The sequence below is a fragment of the Emys orbicularis genome, chromosome 11, assembly GCF_028017835.1.
Source record: "Emys orbicularis isolate rEmyOrb1 chromosome 11, rEmyOrb1.hap1, whole genome shotgun sequence".
NCBI lineage: Eukaryota > Metazoa > Chordata > Testudines > Emydidae > Emys > Emys orbicularis.
Genome location: NC_088693.1, coordinates 64,887,528 through 64,913,736, shown reverse-complemented (window position 1 = coordinate 64,913,736; position 26,209 = coordinate 64,887,528). Strand labels below are relative to the sequence as shown.

At 45.3% G+C, this 26,209-nt stretch overlaps 1 protein-coding gene across 1 annotated transcript in view; it reads right to left on the bottom strand.

Moving 5' to 3' along the window:
• CPS1 (carbamoyl-phosphate synthase 1) overlaps positions 1-22,492 on the bottom strand; it is a 122,934-nt gene extending 100,442 nt beyond the window's left edge. The window contains exons 1-5 of the mRNA XM_065412949.1: positions 22,367-22,492; positions 7,777-7,886; positions 3,705-3,849; positions 1,991-2,080; positions 1,025-1,081 (exon numbers count right to left, since the gene is read on the bottom strand). Of these exons, the coding sequence (XP_065269021.1) occupies positions 1,025-1,081; positions 1,991-2,080; positions 3,705-3,849; positions 7,777-7,886; positions 22,367-22,492 (528 nt within the window). The remainder of the gene's footprint in view (positions 1-1,024; positions 1,082-1,990; positions 2,081-3,704; positions 3,850-7,776; positions 7,887-22,366) is intronic.
• Between the last annotated feature and the right edge of the window lie 3,717 nt (positions 22,493-26,209).

The following is a 26,209-nucleotide window of genomic DNA, read 5'->3' as shown; positions in this document are numbered from 1 at the left end:
TTAAAAACCATAAACGAATATCGCTCTGAGTCCAACATAATGCGCATTACTACCGTACGGTGTATGCTAAGCAAATGGTTATTGAAAGCACATTTACTATGGATGAAAGGGGCACTGATCTATTAAGGGATACATATCAAGGAAGTACAAAATGTATTTCCATTTACAAACATACTATATTAAACAGTACTTGTCTTCTGTCTACAAAGACAGGCATTTTCCTTAGTATTCATTTGTGCAAATACTATACTATGCAAGTTAGGTCCTTCATACACTGCGGGGTGGAGGGAATGCAGGTTTGGACTGTCTCATACAACCCAAATACCTAACAAACAAAAAACCAGACAAGAGCAATAGAAAAGCCTCAGCAGTGCAATGATTTTTATTCCAGATGGATTTGATAATTGCTTTACCCAAGATGTGAAATGTACCTGGCCATTAACCTCCCTCCAGTAACCTAATATTCCACATGTCCTTCAAGGGTCAGTGCTGGGAAACCAGATAGGACTAATGGCCATAAAAAAGAAAATAAAAGGCTTAGCCCCAAGAAGGTGTAATTGGCCTCATCTAGGAATTAGCGTAGCACAGCGCAGCCGCTTGGTCTCCTCAAGACCCGTTAGATTAGGGCTGTCCCTTTCCTTGGAGGGTCAGATATGAAATAACACAGGAGGAGTCCCACCAAACTCTCTCTCTCTCTCTCTGCCTATATTTGGGTCTGCCCATCTCTGCCTACCCACAACACGCACACACACCTGCCTGCCTGGGACTCCCTCAGGCTGTAGCAACCCCTCTCCCCCCCGCCCGCTTTGTACTGACCCACTTGTACGGAGTGGGAAGCCAAGAGGAGAAGAGCTCAAGGACAGTTAGGGAGTTCCCGCTCTGCCTCAGCTCAGGAGTACTGGAGTCGCAAGGGGCGGCAGAGCAGGGTCCTGAGGAGCAGCGCGAGTCAATAGCCTCAGCCATTAGGGAAAGCACGGGATGAGGCTGGGTGTAACGTATTTGGAATCAGGGAGGGGGATCGTACCTTGCCCCGAATGATTTTAGTCAGCATCCTTGTGTCAATCCCACACAGAGCAGGCACCTGGAGGAAACATACACGAGAGCCCAGTCAGAGAACAGCCAGGGGAAAATTACAGACAGGTCACCTTCCTGAGCAGCCTATCAGAGAGACACAGTCCCAGGACACACCTCTCCTTCTCTTTCCCTCTCTCTCCTTTGCACATTCCTTCCCCTCCCCATGTCCCCTCTCAGAAATGGCAGGGTTCCCCAAAGTATCTAGGTGCTGTGCTGGGCAGCTGGTACCTGTACAATGAAACACCTGTGTGGCATATGCCTTTCTGTCTAGTCTGTGGGCCCAGTTCTGGCCTAACACCAGGGGGCTGGGTCCTCAGCTGATATAAACTGATACAGCTCCACTGACAACAAGTCGTTGGCTTCAGGGATGCGACCCTGGTTTTCCATCGGTGGGACTCCATTAACTTCAATGCACTTACTCCCAATTTACACTGGGGTGCGCGGCCTCAGAATGTGGGCCTACCTGAGCAGACCCCTGATCCATTAGCAGCACACACTGGTGTCTGCATCTGGAGTAGTTTGAAACAGGGGAGCACATTGGAGAGAAATAGTTGGAAGGGAAAGTAATGGAGAGTAATCCCACAGGCAGGGAGAGAAAGTGAAGTGAGGAGAAACTTAACCTAACATGAAAAAACGAAGAACCAAATATCCCCACTTAATGAGTATTTCTCCTAGTTAGTCTTGTCCGTGTTTCCTCATTGTCTCGGAAGTAGGAAACCCAGAAAAAGCCCACTGCAAACTAAAGAGAGCAGGGGTTTGCCAGCACAAACCAAAGGTCTGATGATAGGAGCTGTAGCTCACTGCCAGACAGAATCTCTCTCTCCTGGTTTCCATTACTCAAGGAGTCACTGAGCAGTTTCCTCAGAACAGATATTCCATGTCGAGTATCCGGTCTGGTTGCCCAAAGATCTCTCACCTTTTCTTCTTGCAGCCACTGTCCCAGAGTTTTGACTGCCCGCCAGTGACTGTAGTCATTGCTGTAATCCAGCACCAGCAAACCTGAAACCTGCAAAGAGAAAAGAAGAGAAGAAATTCCGTTTTGCTCTTATGGGAAGTAAGGAAAACCCAAGTCCCCACTCCGTGTGTGTTTGCGCACGTGTGCATAGGCAGAATTTCCCAAGCTTTGTCATGGAGTGGAGGTCACTTCCCTCCCAGTCACAATGGCACGGATCATCTCCCCCATCCCCACCATTTGTGATCACACAGACCACCTCTCCTCCCATGTACAATCACATCACAGCGCTGTGGCAACTACAGCAGTTCCTTTCAGGGGAAAGTCAATCGAGGGAAGTACATATAGTGTTTTTAGCTGGCTTCAGTGTGATGATCATTGTCCTCCTGGAAAACAGTGACCACTATTGCTCTTCATTTCAGCTCTCTTGCTCTCCTGTCTATTTCTCTCATCTGGGAAGAAGGAAGAGACCTAATGTCCTGCAACCAGCCAACTTTCTTCTTCCTCTGCTAGAAGGCGGGAGAGATCTTGCTCCTCTCCCTGGCTTTGGTAAGCAGCCCCACTGCAACTCCCCCTCCTCCTTGGGGCTTCATTTCTACTTCAACCATTGCTCTCAGACCCCCTACCTCTCCCATCGCTATTCACATAATGGTACCATCTTCCTTCCCCGATAGCTGGGGCAGTTTAAACTAAGGGCTCGTCTACACAGAGAAGCTGCACTGGTTTAACCCAAGGTGGACGTTATTTACATCTACTTAGTTAAACCACTGCAGCGCTGCGTGTGGACCAACCCAAAAGCCGCAAGGAGCTTTGGGACCCTTACGGTGGAAGTGCAAGTGCTAAAATCTTCACATGCCGCGTAGGCCTGGTCAACCCCGGAGCAATGAGTTGTGATTAGCAGAAGCGTTAACCATGTGCAGCTGACGCATTTTAACACACCTCTATCTCTGTTTACACTAGAAGTGTTTACAAGCCTGTGCTGGCGAGCACACTTGCTAAGTACACCTCATTTTCCTACTCTAAACAGCGGCTTGGCAAAACTGTAATCCTTGCTGTATCAAATGGAGGATATTCAGATTTTAAAGGTCAGAAGGGACCATTAGATCATCTAGTCCAGCAGTTCCCAAACTGTGGGTCGTGACCCCATTTTAAGGGGGTCGCCAGGGCCAGCATTAGATTTTCTGGGTCCCAGGGCTGAAGCCGAAGCCCGAGGGCTTGAGCCTGGGACGGCAGGGCTCTGGTCCCGCCCCACCCTGCCCAGGGCGGCAGGGCTCAGGCTCCGGCCTCCTCCCACCCGGGGTCATGTAGTAATTTGTGTTATCAGAAGGGGATCATAGTGCAATGAAGTTTGAGAACCCCTGATCTAGTCTGACCCTCACCAATCTCTTCAGTAAAGACGGCCTCTGTGCTCAGATGGTTCTCCCTTGCCATGATCTGATCTCTCTACGGCAGTTTGCCTCTGGGAGACAAAATCATATCTGAGGCACCAGAAAGAAAGATGAAGGGGAAAAAAACCCCAATCTTCTGCGTGTTTCTGGGAAGTTCCATCTAACTTTCCCCCCTCCGTGGATGAGCCTGAAAGATGTCAGTGCACTGCCATCCACCCCAGGGATTTGTATTTCTAAATCCGGTCTCCACTGGACTAGTTTGTCCAGCCCTGGTTTTGCTCTGCCATTACCTTGATTCCATCAGACTCTAAAAACTTGCTGAGGCCCATTTCATCCAAGGCAGCGGTGTCCGGCGCCCCACCATTGCCTACAATGGGGTTAACCATCGTGAGAATCTGCCCCCGGTAGCTGGGATCTGTCAGGGTTTCAGTGTACCTGGGTTAAAAACAAACAACAGACAACTGTTGGCATGGGGCTGGGAGCGCAAAAGCCAACATAAACCAGCCAGCAGTGAACTCCCAAATACAAGGCAATGGGGAGTCTGGAGAAAATTCCCAAGGAGGGATAGATTTAAACACATGATTAAATGTTTTGCTGAATTGATACTCAAACCTAAGGTTTCTATGAGGTCAGTACTGGAACATTTTTAGCCTCATTTTCCAAATCAGATAATTGCACTCTGCCTACATTTCCCTTTGCAGCTCCAATTGAATAAGTCATTCTTCACTTTCTCTATGTCCTGTTGCTGTGAACGGTTAAGTAATTGCTGTCTTACAATCCAGAAATGGCTGTATTTCAGCAGTGGATGAAATTATCCTTTCGTATACTTTCCCAAGAGCATTGGGTATTTCAGGATGAATTTGCCCTATATATACACATAATGTATTATTATTGTTGTTTAAATGGTATGTAATTGGAAACTCCCACAGTTTACCAGATATCAGCAATTTGCAAGAAACATTTTTATGGAACGCCAGCCCCACTGCCAAAAGATTAATTGTCAAACACTGGAAAACTCTTTACAAAACCCAGAATGGTTGCAGGCTGATACAGACGAGTGAGTGCTCTAGCCAACTCAGAGAAATGACGTGTCACTTAAACAATGCCCATGAAATATTCCGCGGTATGCTTGTCCTGCTTTTGGAAATATATTTCCTGCTCTGGTTAAATATGCATGAGATTTTCAGTGTTAACATATGGTTATAGTAAATGCATGGTATGCATACATTTGGCACATATAGTATAGTATATATAGTATAGTATATATAGTCTCCTTCCTACTGGATTTTTTATGCTACCAAACATCCTTCCTTAATGACAAAGCCAACGTAATTAACCTTTGCGTGTTATTTTTATTAAAAAACATTGACAAAAAGCCACTGGGTTTGGCTGTGATGTATAGGCACCGCTCTGCACTGGGACATAATGCCCTTAAAGCAGGCATGATGCCTCCTATAGCTCGGAGGAATGGCAAAAGGAATGACACAGATGGCACAAGAACTAAAGAGGCATCAGGATCCAATCCTCTCGAGACTTGCACAACAAGTCCTGCCTGAGCTCTGTAAATTCCTGCCAATCACTTCCTCTGCTAGAAAATCCGTGGGAACCAAACACACAAAAAGGGAGCAAACATGTCAGGGGGAAAAAAGGGGGGAACTTTTTTATTTTTTTGCAAATCTATCTTCAATTCTTCCTGCCTTTTCTTCTAAAACCAAATTATTTTTATACAACTAGTTGAATTTTTTGTGACCATTTCTGTGAAAAGTCATCCCATTCACCAAAATTCAAAAATGTCACCAAAAAACCTTGTCAAAAAATTGGAAATGCGCCAAAATGTCGGCCAGTTCTAGTCATGTAAAATTCAAACACCTCTCCAGCATTTCTTTTCTGTAATGTTAAGTGACAACTCAAGAATTCAGTTTGTCATAGAAAAGACACGGCTCCATGTACTAATTCACAAGCTCAGTCTGAACCTAGTCAGGATTCTAGTAACATTCAGTTCACACAGGGCACTGCTCAGAGGCTTAAGAGAGGTCTTGGCATAGTCACTCCTATGCCAACACTACATCAGCTCATCAGCACACTCACTTCCATACTAGTAACTTGCTATCTATCCTGACAGGGACTTAATGCCAAGACGTCTATCTATTCCTGCAGACCCTTATCCTGGTACAGTGTCATTAAAATCAATCCACGGAGAACTACGAGGTCTCACTCTCTGCCCAGCAATCCCTGGATTTGTAACAAACCCAGCCACATTTGTGCCCTGTGAGAACACTGCAAGGTCTAATTCCCCCCCCCCCCCCCCCCCCAGCATTCTCTTCTCCATAGCAGTCAGGGTTTCCTACCACCCTAAAGCCAGATGCAACTGGTCACCATCCATCCCTGGACTCCTGGGCTCAGCACCTCACCCGCCGAGTCTGCGCGACGCTCAGCCCCCGCCTCCCAGCCCAGTCCACCCAGGTTTGGTCCCGTTCTCCAGCCCTGAGCTCCTGCAGCCATTGTGCACAACCAATGGGGCTGAAACCGCTGTCCTCCCAAACTCTGCCTCTGCCAATGGCACACACCATGCATAACGTACATGTGGCTGTGGGTGTCACTCAATACGGAAAATGTTCTACTTCAACCAGGTCAGGGGGCTTGGGTTCAAAGTGGGACAGTCCTGCAAAACCCAAGGTGGTTGGGAGGTAGGGGGTTATGCCCATGGACAATAAAATAAACCTTAACCCCTCATATTTTGTTTCTTGCCCATCTGTCCCCTAGAACAGACCATTCCTTCTGAGTGTGTCCTCTGCGTATCGTCAGTAAACGAATACCAAATCCAGCTTCTGCTGCTGAGCTGCAGTGTTGAAGGGAAATTAATCCATCAGGTGTTGCTTGACTTTTGTGATGTGACAAGATTTATTACCCATAATCTATCACAGGGAAGAGAACTCTGGTGCCCTCCATCATTTTGATCTATATTAAACAGTTGTTTGTTGGCAGGTATATTAACACAGCTAGTAATTAGTGCTGTCGAAAAGCATAAGTAATTGCCTTGTGATGCAAAACTTTGCGAACAGATTTCTTAGGCTGTAATTTACTGTTCTCACCAATGGAACTATGTAAAAACCCATCTTGCAGTATTTGTTCCACGTAGGGAGAGCAGAGTTTGGGGAGAGTGGAGCAGGTGCGCAAAGATTTGCATTGAAACCTTGAGTTTGAATTTTACCTCAGAAATGTCTTGATTCTCCCTCCCATTGACACCTGCTGTTCCTCACTAATGATCTTATTGTATCAAGCAAGTTTGCGCTACGGCTGACTCTCTCATCTGGACAATCCTGCAGAAAAAGTGGCCAGTGATCTTGTTTGATTGACCAGGTCCATTAGCTCTGAGGCTATAGCAGACTCATGATCTTCTACATTAAAGTTGGACAAAGAGTCCCAACATGCTAGTGTGCATCACACGCTCTCCCTAGCTGAGGGGCTCAGAGCTCAACAGCACGTTTGATCCCTGCATGAGTCACCACTTGTAATGATGCCCTCTGGGAACCTCTGGGAGGGCTGAACTTGGGTCCTGTGGATTTAAAAGCATCAGCCTCTATTGCTTGAGCTAAAGGATGAGCTCCATTGGCTTAGAGACACTAGCGGACTCATATACCACTATATGGGACCGAGTCACTAGAGGGAGACAAAGACACACTTGGCCAGTATGTTACAACTTATTGCTGCGTGCCATTAAGCTGTTATCATGTTTCAACACAGAAGTGGCTGCATTTCAAAGCTTAGGGAAGGGATTTACCATAGTTATTAGTTTGCAAAATAGGGATGGCATGATAGAATGTTTCTGAAAGTCCCCATGAGCACTGAACCTTTATGCTTTCTACCATGATGCTGCCCATCACGTTTGGGAGAAGCTCCCCAAAAATATCCACAAAACTACCTTTTTTCCACCTTCAAATCCCTCCTCAAACCCTCCTTTGCCCATGATGCACACAAAAAACTTGACAACAGTTAGGCTACTAGTTTGAATTGACCACTGCTTGTCATGCTGATCAATATTGTCTCATTGTTTCTTTGTACACCCCAGTTAGTCTGTCTATATCCATATAACCTGTTGTCTCTTGTCTTATACTTAGATTGCAAATTCTTTGGAGTAGGGACTGTCTTTTGGTTCTGTATTTGTGCAGCACCTAGCACATCAGGGTCATGGACCATGACTAGGGCTCCTACACGTTACGGTAATACAAAAATACATTATTATTAATTTAATAATGATAAATAATAATAATAATGAGCAGGCAGCTGTTTATCTTTTTTCCACTGTTTAATGCTGCGTTACAAAAAGCATCCCTAATTATGTATCCTTTGTGTTTGCCTTACCCAGCAAGACCAGTGTTGAAGACAACTTCACCGGCTGTGGACGACGGATGGCCAAAGGAATAACCCTTCATCTTCGTTCCATCATCTAGCACCAAGTTTGCCGTCTGTGCCTAGGGAAACAAGTTACATGACACTCAGATCTGTATTTTAAATGAGCACACCCTAAAGTTGGGAAAAGACTTGAGGTTAAAAGGAAAACATCCAAGGTACCCGGCTCACATGCCACTTGTGATGCAAAGCACAAATTCCCTCATCCCCAAGAAATTGTCTACTACCTTGTTCCCCTTCAGATGCCTCCTTCACGCTCCCTTCTGCCATGATGCTTACAGAGCACAGTCAGCTGGCAACAGCTACGTGGGTGACAAGTCAAACTGAGTACAGAGCTAGGCTAGACATAAACGTGCTTGTTGGACCATTTTGCCTCCACCTCCCAGACTGTTTGTTCATTTCATCCACCTTCTGTATCTTGCAATTAACTGAGGGTATAAACTCTTTAGGCAAGTCACTGTCTCTTTACTATGTGTTTGTTCGGGGCTCGATTTGACAAGATTCTGAACATGCTGGCCCCGATCCAACAAAGCACATCAGCGCATGCTTAACTTGGACTTCAATGGGATAACTCATATGCTTAACATTAAGCATGTGCTTAAATGATTTGCTGGATTTGGGTCAGAGTGCTAACTGCCTCGCAGTGTCCAGCTCTTAGTGCATCGGAATTGCCAGACTGGATCACACCTTGGTCCATCTAATCCAGCATCCTGTCCCCGACAGTGGCCAGCTCCAGATGCTTCAAAGGAAGATGCAAGAGACCCCACAGCAGATATTTATGGAATAACACGTCCCCAGGGAGAGCTTCTTCCTAACCTCAATGAGTTAGTGGTTGTCTTAGGGAGTGCTTAGCACAATAGGTCCCATCCATCACTGGGGCCTTGCAATGGGGTGGCTCGCCCTTAATGGCTGGAGGGCTGGGGCTAGCCAACCCTGATTACAGAATGAGTCATACCTGAGAGGGATGAGGTGATTCCAGTAAGCTGTGGGGGGAAAGCTGTGAATCTCTGGCTATGCTGACAGAGAGTAAGGTTATGTCTTCCCTAGAAATGCTGCCGCAGTGCTTCAGCATAGACGCTTGCTCCAGTGATGGAAGGGGTTCTCCCGTCCCTGTTATAAAGATACCTCCAGTAGCTAGGTCAACAGAAATCCTTCCATTGACCTTGCACGGTCTACCCCAGGGGTCAGTTCGGCTTAATGATGTCACTGGCGGGGGGGGGGGATTTTTCATATCCCTGAGTGACATAGCTGGGTTGACCTGACTTTTTAGTATAGCCCTGGCCTAAGTAATCTCCTGCATTGGGGGAAAGGCACCAGTGGGGAAGGACAAACTCTAGGTGGGAGGTGCTAGGAGGCAGAAAGACAGGAGGGGGTTGTGCCCCACTGAAACTGAGATGAGGACTGCGTGAGTTTGGGTTCCATTTTGGAAGACTGTGGTATTTCAGATTATCAGGAGAGAGACACTGAACTGAGATTGGGGCCTGCAGGACCAGTGGACCAGAGGACTGAGTAAACTGGACACCAAGTAGGGAATGTTTTAATTTCCTTTGCACCGTGTGGAGTTGTCTGAGGAGCCCTGAAAAATGGGGAAAATGAGGTAGGGCACAGCCGAGGTACCTCTGGCCACGAGGTGGTACTCTGAAGGCAGCTGACCCCACTACAGGCCTCTGGGATAACTATGATATAAACTATAACTGCTGTGACCATTTTGCTAGAGTAGCATTGTTACTTGTAGGTGGTGTTTCTGTCACTTGTCCATCGCTTTCAAAGGAACTTTATAGTGATCACAGGTACTTTGTCTTGTTTTAAAATTACTTGATATAGCAAGGTAAAAAACATCCATCCAGAGCACGTTCACGGTTTCTATGGCTTATGCCAGCAGGCTCTGAGCTGAACAGGAATGAGATGGGTAGGTATGGTAGTGTGGGTGTGTCGCCTCTAATTACTGCAGTTTGCAGGCCTTCTTCCCTCAGAAGTACTAGATGGGGCACATAAGCTATCGAGACACCTTGTACTAGAGTTAGGGTGACCAGACAGCAAGCGTGAAAAATTGGGATGGGGATGGGGGGTAACAGGCACTTATATAAGACAAAGCCCCAAATATTGGGACTGTCCCTATAAAATCAGGACATCTGGTCACCCTAACTAGAGTTTCTGTAACTATACCGCCACATTTGTATTCCACTCCCAGACCATGAAAGTCAGTGACTGCACTCCCCCTTAGACGAGCTAATTTTCATAGGTAGGAATCATGCCAAGAGAGGCTGCTGTGGCTATGGTCTGGTGACCTAACACTTTCATTTTGTAATTACAACCACTGGTCCTAGGAGGATTTCAAAGCTCTTTATGACATTAATTAAGCCACAACACCCTTGCACAGAAGATAAGTACAGCGATCCCCATTAAAAAGCCAGCATTTCTTATCAGTGGTATCTGACACTATTTCAATTTTCTCCTTTACTTGAAATAGATCTCCGTGGTAAGTGTGCAGTAACAGATAGCGAAGGTTAGCTTTTTAATGCTTTGTGGAATTATGATCTATTTTACAGCTGAGCAAACTAGGGCAGAGAGGTTATTTGAGTTGCCCACAGTCATATGAGTCAGTGGGAGCTCTGGGAATAGTTCTGTAAATGATTCCTCGTTCTGAGCATTAACCACTACACACTACGCCTTTCCCTAGAGCTGGTTTAACAAATTAGCAGTCCCCATCTGGCAGCCGAACTCTGCATGCAGTCCTGACAAAATACCACAGCCAGGACCCAAACAGGGCTGGTTCAAAAGCAGTAACAGTAGTCTTGTGAGCCGATATGGAAAACTCCAGTGGCCAAGGCTGGAGGAGCTGTGCTAAGCTTGTCGTTGCTGGAAGTAGCTTTCTGCATATCTTAGAGCGTGATCCCTTGCATTTTGTTGTTAAAAAGAATATGCCACCATCACTTTGCTGTAGAGGGGGATGGAGGAACTACTTTCCATTTGTGGCAAATTAGATGAACACTCAAAGACAGGAAGAATTTCATTTACAGCACTGAACAATCACAGCAAACATTCATCCAGAATTTCACATATTAAGAACTTCTTGGCTGTTATAAATACACTGCAGTTCATGTATTAGTATATGACAAGACATTGTAAAAACTACAGTTGACAAGTAACTGAATTAAAATACATTTGGAGAAGTATTGTCTTTGCATCTTCCTTTTTTTTCCCCATTCACTTACGACTGTGCAACATTCAGTAATTTTCAAGGGGTCTCCCAGTCATCGGGGCCAATTCGTAAGGTTCTCCTCTCTGTGGAAGAGCCCAGGTTGCAGGGGCTTTTTATTATTATGATTTGTGGGGACTAAAGGTAAAAATTAATAAAAACATTAGCTGTTCAATATACCATTAATGAATAGTTTTGTACCATGATTAAATTTGTCCATGCTAAATAAAGTGAGATAAATGAGCTTCTGTTCCAAACTCAGTATATCCTTTATTTATTAATGCAATCCCTAATTTTTTTTGGGGGGGGGGGGTTTACTAAGGACACTCCCTCACACACGCTGTGTGGCTAACTCCCTAGGGCCCCTCTGACAATTCCAGCCTCAAATATTACTTCATGAAATAAAGCTCGATCAATTTCCAAATCTCCCAGTGCTGGTCAGTCTGATGAACTTCTCATTCCAAAGCAGTGGTTCCTTCTGCAGAGGGCCTGTACGCCCCATTGCCTACAGAAGAAACTTCTTCCTCAGAGAGACCTTCTACAGCCACTAAAATAAAAAGGGTCTGCAGCACATGGACCACAGGTGGCGTGTGAAAATGAAAGGTGATTTCAACAGAAGTTGCCAGCTGCCCAGAACCTTTGAAAATCAGGGCACTTACCTGGCAGCTTATGGGTTAGGTTTCCTATGGGACTTGTGCTCCTAGGTGTTGTTGAAAAATCCAACCCTGAATATCAACTTAGGAGCCCAACTTTAGAATCCCATTCTTTCAAAAACTCTTGGCCTCAGAAGATGTTGTTCCCTTAGAGGATAATTCATGCCACCTGCATAAAGCCAGCTCTATGCAGGTAGAGTGGTTTGGGGAGTTAAGATCTAGCCCCCAAAACAGGACCTGGGATAGGGGCTGCTGCTGTAACCTCTAGCCCTCTGTACAATTGTAAATGTGCACCCACACCTAGGGTGACCAGACGTCCCGATAAAATCGGGACTGTCCCGATATTCAGCGGTTTGTCCCGCGTCCTGACGGATGTATTGTTGGACGCCATTTGTCCTGATATTTGGCTTCGGCGGCGCTCCGGCTTTTTTTTTTTTTAACGCTTCGGCGGCGCCCTGCCCCCACATGTGTCCCAATATTTAGTTTTTGTCATCTGGTCACCCTACCCACACCCCAGATCCCTCACCACCCCCTGTGGGTCTGTCCCCATAACAGGCTTCTACTCCAGCAGACACGAGACCAGACCAGCAGTCATTTCTGCAGCACATAGCTGGCTCACAGACCTCCCTACACAACCACTGTAAACCATTCTACCTCCAGACACCCACACAGTCCTATGCAGGGATTTAAGGAGTACAATGGTCTTAGTACAGCCCCTTTGCAGCACTGGTGAACTATCCCCTGCATGCCTAGAGCTAGGGTGAGATGTGGGGGTATTTCCCTCTCCTTGGTCTATCATTATCTAAGAGCCTTGTTTGTTTACTCTGCATCCTTGGAGCAACTACTCTTACTCACATTTCTAGTGTGGGCATTACCACCTCCCTGAGCTGCTAGCCTACTTTTATTTAATAGGAAATGTGACTGAGGCTACATCTACACAGCAAAAAACACCCACGCCGGCAAGTCTCAGAACCTGCGACAACTGACTCGGGCTCGCAGAGCTAGTGCTACAGGAATTAGAATAGCAGTGTAGACATTCTGGCTTGGGCTAGAGCCCAGCTCTGAGGCCCTCCCCACTAACCAGAGCCCAAGCAGGAATATCTATGCTGCTATTTTTAATGCCATCGTGTGAGCCCAAGTCAGCTGACCCAGACTCAGACTTACGGCTGTGGGGATTTTTTATTTTTTGCTGTGTAGTTGTACCCTTGGGCCTATCAGTTTTTACTGTAGAGGAGATTTCAACTTAAAAACTGAGTTCCTTTAGGGTTGCCACCCATCCGGTTTCCACCTGGACAGTCCAGGTTTTGTCTTGTGTGTCCTGATGCCATTTGACAAGACCTGATGTCCGTTGTTGTTTTTTTTAATCTGGGGGGGGGGAAGAGGCAGAGAAAGGGTGAGGCCTCGGAGGTCCGGCTACCAGCCATTAGAAAGGTTTCAACCCTAATTCCATCCCACTCTGTATGAACTCTGGCGTTTTTCAGAAGAGGAGTTTTCCTTGGTAGCCTGCACTAAAATTTCATCTCCAACCACAACTGTGAAGTGCATTGGCTGCTGTTTGGCTAATATCTCTTTCCCCACAGTGACCGCAGTTTAACAGTGCTGCCTGAATACAGTTTGTGAAGCACTTTAACACCCTTCAGGATTAACATGTAAATTATTATTGTTAGATTTCCTGTATACTTGCAATAGCACGTAGAGGCTTCAACTACATCAGGACACCATTGCACTAGGCACTGCATAAACATGTAGTAAAGGAAAACCACTGTCCTCAACTGATGTGTATTTGCAGTGCAGTGCATGCACTTACAAAGCTTCTTCTAGCCACATTCCCTATTCTAGCAGCATTCCATTTGTAGTCTAGAGAATATTTCTGAGACCTGTCATATCATTATCCCAGAATTAACTTTAATGCACCTGCTATAATCCTCTCTACTTTATCAGAATTTTTCATAATTCCAGGTTTCTCTTTAGCTCCCCGCCCCCCCCCCCCCGCTTCAAATCGCTTAGCAAAATGAACCAATAAGCATTCCTTTGCTATTTAGGCTTGCTAGTCAGGGTAACCCCTTACTGACTTCCAGGATTTATTTCTCCCCGCTTCAATATACTCTTGCTACAGCCTGTGTAACACCGACAGACTCCGGTCGTCGGTGGGCGAGATCAAACCTGAGACCTCTGGAGCTAAATACATGAGCTAAAACCCAAATGGCTCTTAGCTAAGGCTGTAGAGCAGACTTGTTAATCTCTCTCTCTAAGTGGTCTCAGTGTCACTAGATGGGACAGAACACCACACCCAGGAGGTGTGTGGGTTACACTGGCTCCCACACTTTCTTCAATTGTCTTTGTAATGCTATGTTTACTTGCAGTCTGCTATTCATCCACTAGATGTCTCTGAGTGCTGTAGAGTTCCAGGTCGTATGAGGTCACTGGTAAACAAAGGAAACCACGCTGGAACTTGAGCTCCGTGGGAGCCCATTTGTTTGTCTCTATTTAGAAGCAGTTTTCTCAAGCAGGAAGCATTTATTAAGGACAGACCATGACTGCATATGCCATATCTGCCTTGGCTCCAGAATACACCCTTGTCTTCTCATGGAGCAGTCAACTGGCCAGATGGGCAGAAAATTCCACAGGTGTGGCAGTGCCTAAATTCCTTCGGCAGCAGATTCCTGGTGCTGAAAATGTAATGCAGCCTCTTCCTCACACCAAATAGACTTTTAGCAAGCTTGGAGTCTCCCCTCAACGGAGGCAGAAAGGCCTCTTGAAGCAAACTCTAAGCCATTTTGGTCTACAAATCCAACTGAAAATTGCACACAATCAGCCCCTCTTTTGCAATTTCCAGTATTCCTGATTTCAGTCAAGCCAGATATTTATATTTGCTCCTGGCTAAAAATCAGGAAGAGCAGAGAAGGAGGAATATTTCTTATTTAAAAAAACACACACACACAAATGAACTCCATTTGTTTTAAAACTCAAGGGAGATTCAGATTCAGTTTGACTTTAGGGTGACGATTTGAGCCAGCTCTGATTTTGTTCAATCCAGAGAGGGAAACAAACCAGAACACTGGATACAAATCTTCTAAACTGTAGAGAAGTTCAGTTCTGGATTCAGAGCTCGACAGGGAATTTGTAGCTTAGGTCTGTCTCTATAACAGGCCTGAACTCCAAATCTCCAACTCCCCTGGAGCTTTGGGGAACTTTAGCTCTGTATCTGAATTCCATGGGTCAGAGCAATGTGTAATCCCTGTGCTGGAAGCTACTTCAGTAACTGTTCTACTCTAGTCACAAGAATTTCATTATTAATAGTTGTGTTACAATGGTATCAAGAGGTCCCAGCCAAGACCAGGGCCCCATTGTAAGAGGTGCTGTACATACATGTAAAAGTCCCTGCCCGGAAGAGCTTACAATCTAGGTAGACACGACACACAAAGGATGGACAAAAGGAAGTATTATCCTCATTTTACAGAAAAGAGAACTGACCAAAGAGATTAAGTTACTTGCCCAAGATCACACAGTAAACGTGTAGCAAATCTGGGGATTGATCCCAGATCCCCAAAGTTCCAGTTCACTCTTAATTACAAGACTACCTTTCCTTCTCTTGTGTACCTGTGCATTAACTTCACCCCAGCCCATCTGGAAATAGGATCCCCATTTCAGCTCATCCTCCTCCTTCTCCGAGCAGACAGAAGTATAGCAACTCCTTAACTGATCTGCTGTTTCCTCAGTCCCTCTCTCCAATTCCTATGGACCAATTTTCTCTTTTACTTTCTGCCTGCCTCAAATATTTTTGGACAGCCCTTTGATAGTTGTCTGAAATAGTCTCAAAAGCCAGCATTCAATTTATTTATTTTCCTCTTCTAATTATACTTTTAGCTTGTTCCTGGTGGGTTATTTTTTTGTTTGTTTTTTTAGCTCTTCCAATCCTCTCCTTACCAGTCTGTCTCTCTAGTTACAAGCCTTCGATTTATGGCTCATATTACTCTTTACATCCCTACATAACTGCATTGGACTTCGCTGAGCATTAAGTGATATGAGCTGCAGTATCTCTGCTCGTTTCTGAAATGCAATGAAACTCCATTAGAGTGAACCCTATTATGCTAACTCCCTTGTTACAGTAAACATTCCCTGAGGCCCCCTTCTTCCAAGTGAAATCAACTAGTGGTCTCAGGTCTGCTCCCAGTTGACCGGAATCCCCTTGACAAAGCCAGCCATCACCCTGGTCAATAGAAGAGGTAAGGGGTGAATTGCTGTGAAGGCTGAATTTCTCTCTGAGGCATCCCTTCCTTTTCAGGGTTAACATATGTTGGTGGAGCAGGGTGGGTCCCATTTCCTGGGAGCTCATTCCTCTATGTTCTCCATTAGCCACTTTGTAGAAAAATTTACTTAAATCGTAACATCTTCATGCAGGCCCAAATCCAGCGACTCAGCAGACTTTGCTCTGGCTGGGTGTATTTAGGGGAGGGGACAGGTGGGGTACAATTATGCAAAAGTCTTATAAAATCTAATATGGATGAAACCCAGAAAGTTCTAGGAAAATTCAGTTCAAAACCTATAGAATTTAATAGAGAATTATACAATTTCTTCAGGGTTTTTTTTAAACAATTGTATGGACTTCTACAGGCAGGATTTAATTCTCTATTAAGTTCTACAGGATGATTTTTTCACTATTTTTCTATTTAACTCTCATAAGAGTCCAGACTCCATGCTGTGATGCTGCTCTAGAGACTGCTACACGTGAATAGGTCCACAGATGTTTATATTCTATGTGGGGTTCAGATGCAGCAGAAATTTGTTTTGTGCAATGAATGTGAATGCAAACCCTATCCCTGCCTGTGCCTTAAACCAGAACCCTGGCCTAAACCTATCTAGATCCTTATGGTGTCTTAGGCCCATCTCCAAATAAAACATACCCACATTTCTGCCCCTCTCAAGCACAGAGGTTCAAAAAAAGCTCAGACAGAAGGTATTAAAAGAAAGAATGACCGTGTCCTTGCATGTGCTCTGCTCAAGACAGGAATGGAAGCAACAGAGCCTAAAATATTTTTGTAAAGGCTGCTTCCCTGGTATACCTGGCCAGAGCAGAAACAGGAACATCTTACAAGAGAGACTGGGAGCCGCGTTCCCAGCACTGGGAGGTACGCCCCTCGTGGAGGTGTTTTTTTTAGAGCCCTGGGAGAACTCTCTCCCAGTGCTGCACCGCAACCACACAAGCCACGTTAAAGCGCTGCCGTGGCAGCGCTTTAACGTTGCCAGTGAAGACAGACGTGCCCTACGTTTTCCAGACCTGAAGAGGAGCTCTGTGTGGCTCAAACGCTTGCCTCTTACCAACCGAAGTTGGTCCAACAAAAGATATTACCTCACCCACCTTGTCTCACGAAGGGGACTACTATTCATGCATACACAAGTCCTTGCCTAATACCTCATTCATCAACCAGCACAGAAACACCACCTACAAGTAACAATGCTACTCTAGCAAAATGGTCACAGCAGTTATAGTTTATATCATAGTTATCCCAGAGGCCTGTAGTGGGGTCAGCTGCCTTCAGAGTAGCACCTCGTGGCCAGAGGTACCTCGGCTGTGCCCTACCTCATTTTCCCCATTTTTCAGGGCTCTGAAAGATATGAGATGGATAAGAAGGTGGTTGCAGGATGACCATAATGAAAGTCAAACCTGGATGTTGAAACATTCACCACTTCTAGAAAAAACTGCAAAAAATCAGGTCTACTCTTTGCTGTACAAACACCTGAGACTAGTGCTTAGTGCTACAAGGGAAATGTCTTTTATTCTCCAAGAAAAATTCCTAAGAAAATTAAACAGCTCTTTTCATCAAAAAGTTTTGCTAAATTTGAGGGGAGGGAGGTGTCAAAAAACAAAAAGCAAAGTTTTGTGTGTGGGGGGGGGTGTTGAAAAAACTATATGAACCTACGTTATGAAAGAATTTCTGTTTTCTCAAAAGTCACTTTTCATCCAAAAATTCTGAATTAAAATTTTTGACCAACTCTACTAGTGTCCTACATCACATACTCCTGAGGGAATTCTGTGCCCAAAAAATGCAAATTTTATTTGTCAGTAAATAAATGTGGAGGCTCCAGCATAGCAGTGGGGTGCATAGGCCACCGGCTGCACAGAGGTGGGAGATCACCCGGCAGCCCCCCACCCCCAGGACACAGACTCGTCGGTGAGGCTGCACTTGACACAGCGCAAGGGCCAGGTCTGCCCCATAAACACCCCGGGGCCTTGCCCCACCGCGCCAGCCACACCAGCTGTGGGCAGGCAGGCTCAGCAGGAACCAAGTGTGGGGGGATCCAGGTGTGGGTTGAGATGGTTCTGTGTGGGGCAATATGGGTGCAGGCAGGTCAGTGGGGATCTGGATGCACAGGGGCAATGGGACTCTGCAGAAGGGTCCAGGTGAAGGTGGGTGGGGCTCAGTGGGGGGGGGTCTGGTTGCAGCTGGGGGGGCTCAGTGGGATGGGGGTCCAGGTGCAGGAGTCTTGTCAGGGTGGTCCAAGTGCAGGGGGGAATGGGGCTCATTGGGTGGGGGTTCAAGTGTGAGGGGTAGAGCTTAGTGGGGGTTCAGGGTGTAGGGGGGCATTCCAGATGCAGGGGTGAGGCTCAGCAGGATGGGTGAGCTCAGCAGGGGGGTCTGGGTATGGGGGGGTCCAGATGCATGGGGTTGGATGGATGGGGGAACAGCTCCCTATACGTGGCTGAGGAGCAATGAGGGCTGGAAGTGGGGCGGGAGGGGGGTTCTTCCTTCAGCCAGGGGAAGTTTCTGGTGGTGGGTCTGACCCGGACCCGGCTTGACAGCTCCTTGCAGAAGAAGAGGAAGGTCCGTCCTCCTCAGTCCAGTCAGGGCTAGCAGCTGAGCCTGGCCCAGGACAAGAGCCTCACCCCGCACTCCACCGCAATGATTTACCTCTCTGCCAGCTGCTCCAGGTGCCCGAAATGACACACCTGTGCTGCTGGGGAGGGGTGCATGACCACTCTTGCTGCTTCCCTGTCAGAAAATAATTGTTTTCTGCCGGGAAGCAAAAAAAATCTGCGGGGGACATGAATTCTGTGTGCGCACAGTAGCGCAGAATTCCCCTAGGAGTAATAACAGCCAGGCGAACATCATGTAGCTCTTTGTCCCCCACTAGTGGATAAACTGTGTCTAGAGGTTTATGAGCCTGCCGCTGCCTTCAAGGTAATGGACCTGGCCTTTTAGCTCATGTTTTTAGATCCAAAATTCCAAAGTTCACCCCTGCATATGGCCCAGCCAGCGGTGTGTTTACATATCTTTGCTGTGACCTTCATTAAGGAGATAAAGCCAGAAGATGTTATTTCCACATTTATCTTCCATAAGTTTAACCATTCACTGGGCAGAGCACACATTTTGAAGGCATTAACCACACATAAATGAGCAATACGAAAAGAACATGCATGTTATTTGCTGGCACCAGCCTCCCCCTCCCCCCATGCCATTAGCCAATAGGGCAGGCCAGGTGCCTGAGAAACCTTGGAAAGAAGCTGCTGATACCAATTGGCTAGCAGTGAAGGAGTTATGATGAAGTTAGCAAGCAGCCTGTCGCAACCCACATATAAACACATAAATGCTCAGGTCTTTTTATGCATGGTGAATCTTACCACACTGCCCTTGATCAACCACCCATCAGCCAACATATAGTTACACTTGCATTGGTCACCTTCAATGGCTTTAAGGTCACACCTTCTTAAATATTCCAAAAGCTACCATTAAAAAGACAACTAAATAATACAGTAGATGAACAGGTGTATCTTGGGATGAATGTATTATGGACAAAGAGCTAATTGTGTTAGGAAATCACCCTGTAGCCTTGTGACCTTAGAATTAGGTACCACACAGAGGACACTAAAACAAGACCAAAATAGCTGGGCAGTTTTCTCTGTCTTAACCTTTTTAACTGGATGCGCCACCCAGCCTAGCAGACTCCTATAAAGTGACCATGCGGGCCTTGTCCTTATGCAGTACTGTTGACGAGTTAGATCTGTCCTTTAAAAAAGTACAAGATGCCAGACCAGAACATTAAACGCCAATATACTAGTCACTGGGAAAACCAAACCAAATCCATCAACAATCTAAAGTGGTCCAGAGCCCAGCACATAACTATCACCCTAGCAGATACTTCACTACTGTGAAACGTACAAAACAAAGGGAGATTCGTGCCAAATGCTGAATCAGTGACCATGGGAGGAAGAACCGGAGTACTTGTGGCACCTTAGAGACTAACAAATTTATTTGAGCATAAGCTTTCGTGGGCTACAGCCCACTTCTTCGGATGCATAGAATGGAACATATATTGGCCAAACCGGACAATCTCTACGCAAAAGAATTAATGGACACAAATCTGACATCAGGAATCATAACATTCAAAAACCAGTAGGAGAACACTTTAACCTGTCTGGTCATTCAATGACAGACCTGCGGGTGGCAATTTTGCAACAGAAAAGCTTCAAAAACAGACTCAAAAGAGAAACTGCTGAGCTGGAATTGATATGCAAACTAGATACAATCAACTTAGGCTTGAATAGAGACTGGGAATGGCTGAGCCATTACAAACATTGAATCTATCTCCCCATGTAAGTATTCTCACACTTCTTATCAAACTGTCTGTACTGGGCTATCTTGATTATCACTTCAAAAGGTTTTTTTTTTTCTCTCTTACTTAATTGGCCTCTCAGAGTTGGTAAGACAACTCCCACCTGTTCATGCTCTCTGTATGTGTATATATATCTCCTCAATATATGTTCCATTCTATGCATCCGAAGAAGTGGGCTGTAGCCCACGAAAGCTTATGCTCAAATAAATTTGTTAGTCTCTAAGGTGCCACAAGTACTCCTGTTCTTTTTGTGGATACAGACTAACACGGCTGCTACTCTGAAACCTGTCATCATGGGAGGAAGGAGAGAGATGACAGAAATGACACTGCAACCTGTAGCAACCTGCCACCAGATCAGGCATGAACACTGGTGACAAATGGAAACAGGGGATCAGATCCCCAGCACAGAACCCTGTCCCAAGCAGATCCTCTAACATACAATGGAGGGGTCTGTCTTGCTTTTTCAATGCTTCAACATGCTCTAGCTTGTCATGCCAATAAAGTCTCATTGAATTGAACTGAATACTTGTGGCCTGCATATTTACTGTGTGGAAAGCTATATCATTTGTTCCACGTGCATGGTTTTTATGTAAGTATATCTCTTCTTCAAATGGTTGTGTTGGCTAGAGCTGTAAGGATGGCAGGTATTTAATTTACCAAGCAGGATTGCAGTTGCCATTACAAGAGGAAGATCTCCTGCTCTCCTGACAGCAGAGGCTGAAGCAGCCCAGGGTTTCATCAGTTAGAAGGAAGGGTTTTGCACTGGATTTTAAGGTAGGGGCAGACATGGGGATAATTCATGGCCACAGTAGATTCTTGGGAAAGGGAAGAAGCAAGATGGCAGGTTCCACCCAAAACACACCAGTAACAATGCAAGTGTCCTAGTCTAGAATTTTAACATATTTGCCAACTTCCATTCTTCATGCCTCTCTTTCTTTCAAAGCCCATAGTCCTAGATGCAAGATGGGACACAGCACGAGTTGATGGCAGAGATGCCTTTTTCCTCTTCCAATTTTCTTCATCGCTACAATGATTTGTGGTTTAAGATTAACAGATCTCTGGTGGGAGTCTAAGGAAACTGGAGGCCTCAGTGGATAGAGGCTATAATGACTAGTCTCATACAGTTGGGAATTAACTGTTAGATAACACCCAACTTGGGTTATAACACCATAACTTGGCTTCCCCTACAGCTTTTCTTATAACACTCCCCATAGTTATGATTCTGACACTTGTTAATAGTACTGTGGCAGCAGGTTACATAGGTGCTGGAACTAGGGATGTGGGGGGTGCTGCTGCACCCCCTAGCTTGAAGTGGTTTCCATTATATACAGGGTTTACAGTTTGGTTCAATGATTCTCAGCACCCCACTATCAAAATTATTCCAGCACCCCTGGCAGGTTACATAGGCAGAGGCCTGTTCTAGTCTGCGTCTGTCTGATGATGAAACTTTCGCTGCAAGTGCTACAGAATTTACACACGGGGCCCAATTCCTCACTGCACTAGCTTTACGCCAATATAACTCCACTGAAATCAACTGAGTTACACTGGGAAAGCTGGAGAAAAGAGCAGCTGGTGAATTCAGCCCTCTGTGTTGAAGACTGGGAGCTAAACTGATAGTATTTCAGCCACTAAAATAAAGGGCTCCAGTGTGAGGCACAGGACTGTGTATCTCCCATGTATTAAGAGTCTCAGGGCCAAACCCCAGTATAACCCCTTTAATAAGCTTAATCACATGCATAAAAGTTAAGCTCAGTTCAACAGGCATGTAAGTATTTTCCTATTAAAACAAGAAGATCAGCTCCATTCGCTATCAGCACTCTGGAGATCTAAGGTATTTGAAAAGAAAGTACCTCTATAATATTTAACAGGAATAATGAACTTTCACCTTTCAGTGCAATTCACCCTACAATTTCAGCTCTGACTACAGAGTCCTACTCAATAAAACGCTGTAGCCAAGCAGGCTCAGAGTAAGGCTTAGAAGCCTAGTTTGGCTCAGTTTTAAGTCAGTTAACTTATCTGCATCAAGCGGTTTATTTGCACACTAAACATATACTAGCGAGAGCTTGGTTATTATTACCTTGACACTTAAAAATCTGGTACCAGTCCTTGCCAGACGCCAGTGATGATGAGCAGTCACATTGCAAAACTCAAATCCGTCTTTCAAAGTCTTCACCACTTTGCAAGCTGTCAAAATTCTTGTCATCTTGAATAGGTTGACTGGTAACTAACGTTAAAAAAAAAAAAGAAAAAGAAAGATATATCCTACTTGTATTTTTTTAGACTCAGATACAGGCAATCAGATACTTTTGCAAATTACAGTAAAGAAAACAGAGGAGCAGCAAGCGTGTTGGATTGACTGCACAACACTCTCTTTTGCCTTCCCATTCTTTCTGGCATTAAAAGTCCTCAGTGTGGCCCCACCTTCTTCCCTCCCCTCCTCTGAAGAGCACTTACAACAGAGATGAACTGTGGTCATGTTGACTAGGTTGCATCATACGTCGAATACTAACTGCTCCTACTGGAGGACTGAAAGAATTGCAGGAAGCAACCAGAGAAATTCCTTATACATTGGCTTGTGAGAATTCAATTTTTAGGTGTGTAATTTTGACAAATATTGTCAATGTTTATTTAAGCATTTTTTCTATTTGTATCACTTTAAATTTTAACATTTGCACGAAATTATTGAGGGGGGGGTCAACATCACACAAAAATATACAAAATAAATATCCTTAAATCAAACTCTAACAAGTCCTCAGCAAGCATTTTTCTTACATTGCCTATCTGTAAACTTAGATGATTATCAATGGAAATATTTTTTCAACAATTTGCGTGCGTACTGTGAAATTGATGTTTACGCGCATTCACTGATAAAAATCTAACCCTTCTAAACCAATTTATACAGTGAATAAATAGAGCTCAGATACACTAAGGCAATACCGTGGAATATTATTTAACAAGTAGATTAGGAAAAGCTGCATTTATTCTTCCAATAGTCTCCAGGACTGTAAGATTTTTTATCTATTAGGTTTCCTAGAGCTCTGGTGTGCGATGATGGATATAGGTTATACATATTGGACAAAAGGGGGGGGGGAATATGTGGTTGCTACTAACATGTTGTGAAAGAAAGCAGGAAAATGGAAAGCTTGTAAGCTCTTTGGGCCAGGACCTTCTTTTGGTTCCGTATTTGTACAGCACCTAGCACAATAACAGGGTCCTAGTTCATGACTGGGGTGCCTAGATGCTGCTGCACTACAAGTAACAATAAAAATATTTCTCTGCAAAGATCACAAAGTCAGCAGCTGAAATGGACTCCATGTGGTTTCCTAATTCTCGCCAACCATTGGTGAGTGTCATGTATGTCCTGCGACTCTTTCAAGTATGTTCCCCAAATGTAATGTCATCCCCCATTAGACAGAGGGAGGGAAATGTATAATGAACCCAAAAACGGAGGGAGAAACGTACATTTGTTTTCATACATTATTCTCATTACTGATTTAAAACTGTGGGCCCACTTTTAAAGCATGAATGCCTTAAATCGGATCCCCAGATCTCCCAAATGAACACTCAAAGTAGTAGGCAGACACATGAAACGGGGTGCTCAGCCCAGCACTTAGGCATATATTATGCCAACGGATTTGAGTCCCCTATGTATGCACCCACATTCTCTCCGCATTTGGAAAAGCTTTAGCTGAATAAGAATGCAAGTACCGCATTCAGTTACCGCGCATCGTGTTACTCGTTTGAACAGCGGAGTGCCTAATACAAGAGAAGGAGAGGAGAAGACACTGGAGTAGGGCTACCTGGCGGGGTCATGCCCAGAATGTTGTGGGCCTGTATGAGAGAAGGGGTGAGAATTAAGAAGTGGGCATAGGTGGCCAGAGGAAAGGAGATGGATGTAGTTGGGGAAATGGGAAAGCAAACCTCAGATTGGTTACATAAGCACTACAAATACGGGGGGCTTATCTGAACCCAGACAGCAAACCTCTTGGATATTCACTCATCACTAGAGCTGCGGTGAGGGAAGGAAAACACTTCCAAAATAAAATAGCAGGCAGCCGTTCAATTTCAGATTCAAAGAGGGGAATGATAGGAGATGTTTTGCCAGGCAGCAGAATGCCCTTGATGCAGCCTGACGGTATGTATTGAAGAGGGGACGTGTACAAAGAAGATAGGCATGTTCATGAATGAATGAATACCAAAGAAGTGCACTTTGTACTGGAAAGGTCATTCTGAACTCATGCAAACACACAACCTCATACATGCGATTCATAAACTAGTATTTTTTCCTATGGACTCAGCATTTTGCATCTGTTAAGTTATATTCACACTATCACAGGTTATATTTAGAGCCTTGGGTTGTTGTTTTTTCCTTTCATTGTGTTGGATAATATTCAGTGACTGAAAGTCAAAATCTGATTCTGCATTCTGGGTGGGTGACGTAATATCATTTATTCGACCAACTTTTGCTGGTGAGAGAGACAAGCTTTCGAGCTACAGGGAGCTCTTCTTCAGGTCTGGGAAAGGTATTCAGTGTGTCACAGCTAAACACAAGATCCAACAGAGAGTTAGCATAAGCAGTTAGAATATGTGCTAAGGGACCATTTAAGGGGAAGTGGCTAGTAGTCATTGTTAGCCATTTTTCTTTGGTTTTTGGTATATTAAGGTACAAATTCTGCTCCCAATTTTACTTTGTGAATCTCCATTGAAGTCAGAGGAGTTAGGCCATGTCTACACTACCACTTATGTCAGCAAAACCTATGTCACTCAGGGGTGTGAAAAAACCACACCCCTGAGTGACATAAGTTTAGTCGGCATAAGTGCTCCTGTACACAGAGCGTCTCCTGCCGACACAGCTACTGCTCATCGTTGAGGTGGCTTTATTATGTCAACGGGAGCGCTCTCTCCCGTCGACAGAGAGCAGCTATACAAGCGATCTTACAGTGGCACAGCTGCATCAGTACAGCTGTGCCGCCGTAAGTTTGTTAGTGTAGACATGGCCCAAATAGTTTACTCGAACAACAGAGTCAAGTTTGGCCCAAATAGTTAACTCTCTTGACACTGTTCTGCATTATTTGTGAATTTGTACTTGTCACAGGGCACTTCAGTCACTACCCAGTGTACTTTGCTGCCTGGCCAGTTCATGTGGCCTCACAGTCACAAACACACCCCAGGTTGTTACCCTTTCAGCAGCTCGATATTTATTCTTTCCTTACAAAGTTCCTTACAAAGCGTTCTGCAGGCTTACAGCAAGAAGTGGTTTCCCCGCAGCCTTCACTCCTCAGTCCAGGCTCACCTCTGAGCTTTCCTTCCGAGCTTCCCCTTGCTTCCTGTTCCTTCCACTTATGTCCTCCCAATTACACCATAAGCCCAGGGATTGCCATCCAGGTACTAATGATCTCCCAACTCAAAGCTCCCAACTCAGAGCGGAGCCTGCAGCCTTCTTCATGCTGCAGCAACATAAGTGACCAGCGTGCCACTTATAGTGCCCTGTCACTACTAAGAGTGCCTTCTCTCTCTCTCTCTCTCTCTCTCTCTCTCACACACACACACACACACACACACACATACACACACGGTGACACACCACACTTCTTCATTTCACTTGAGGCCTTTTCTTGCCTCTGGAAGAGGTGTTCTTTGCTGCCCGGACCCTACCCTCTTTAAAGGGTTGGTATTCTACTGAGGGTTCTTGTTCCCTTTGGGGCTGGCCTTCCATGGACCACCAGTGAGGGTCTCCTGCTTTCCACCCACAAAAGACACACCTAGAGGATGGAGATTTCCCCCACAGCGCCATCTCTGTCCATTGGTCATCTCACCAATCACAACCCACAGATCTTTCTTCCAGTTTACTTTGCTCTTGGCTTATATCTACCCGTGTGAATTGTCCCTCTAGAGCCACCACTTCACGATCCCTCTCTTC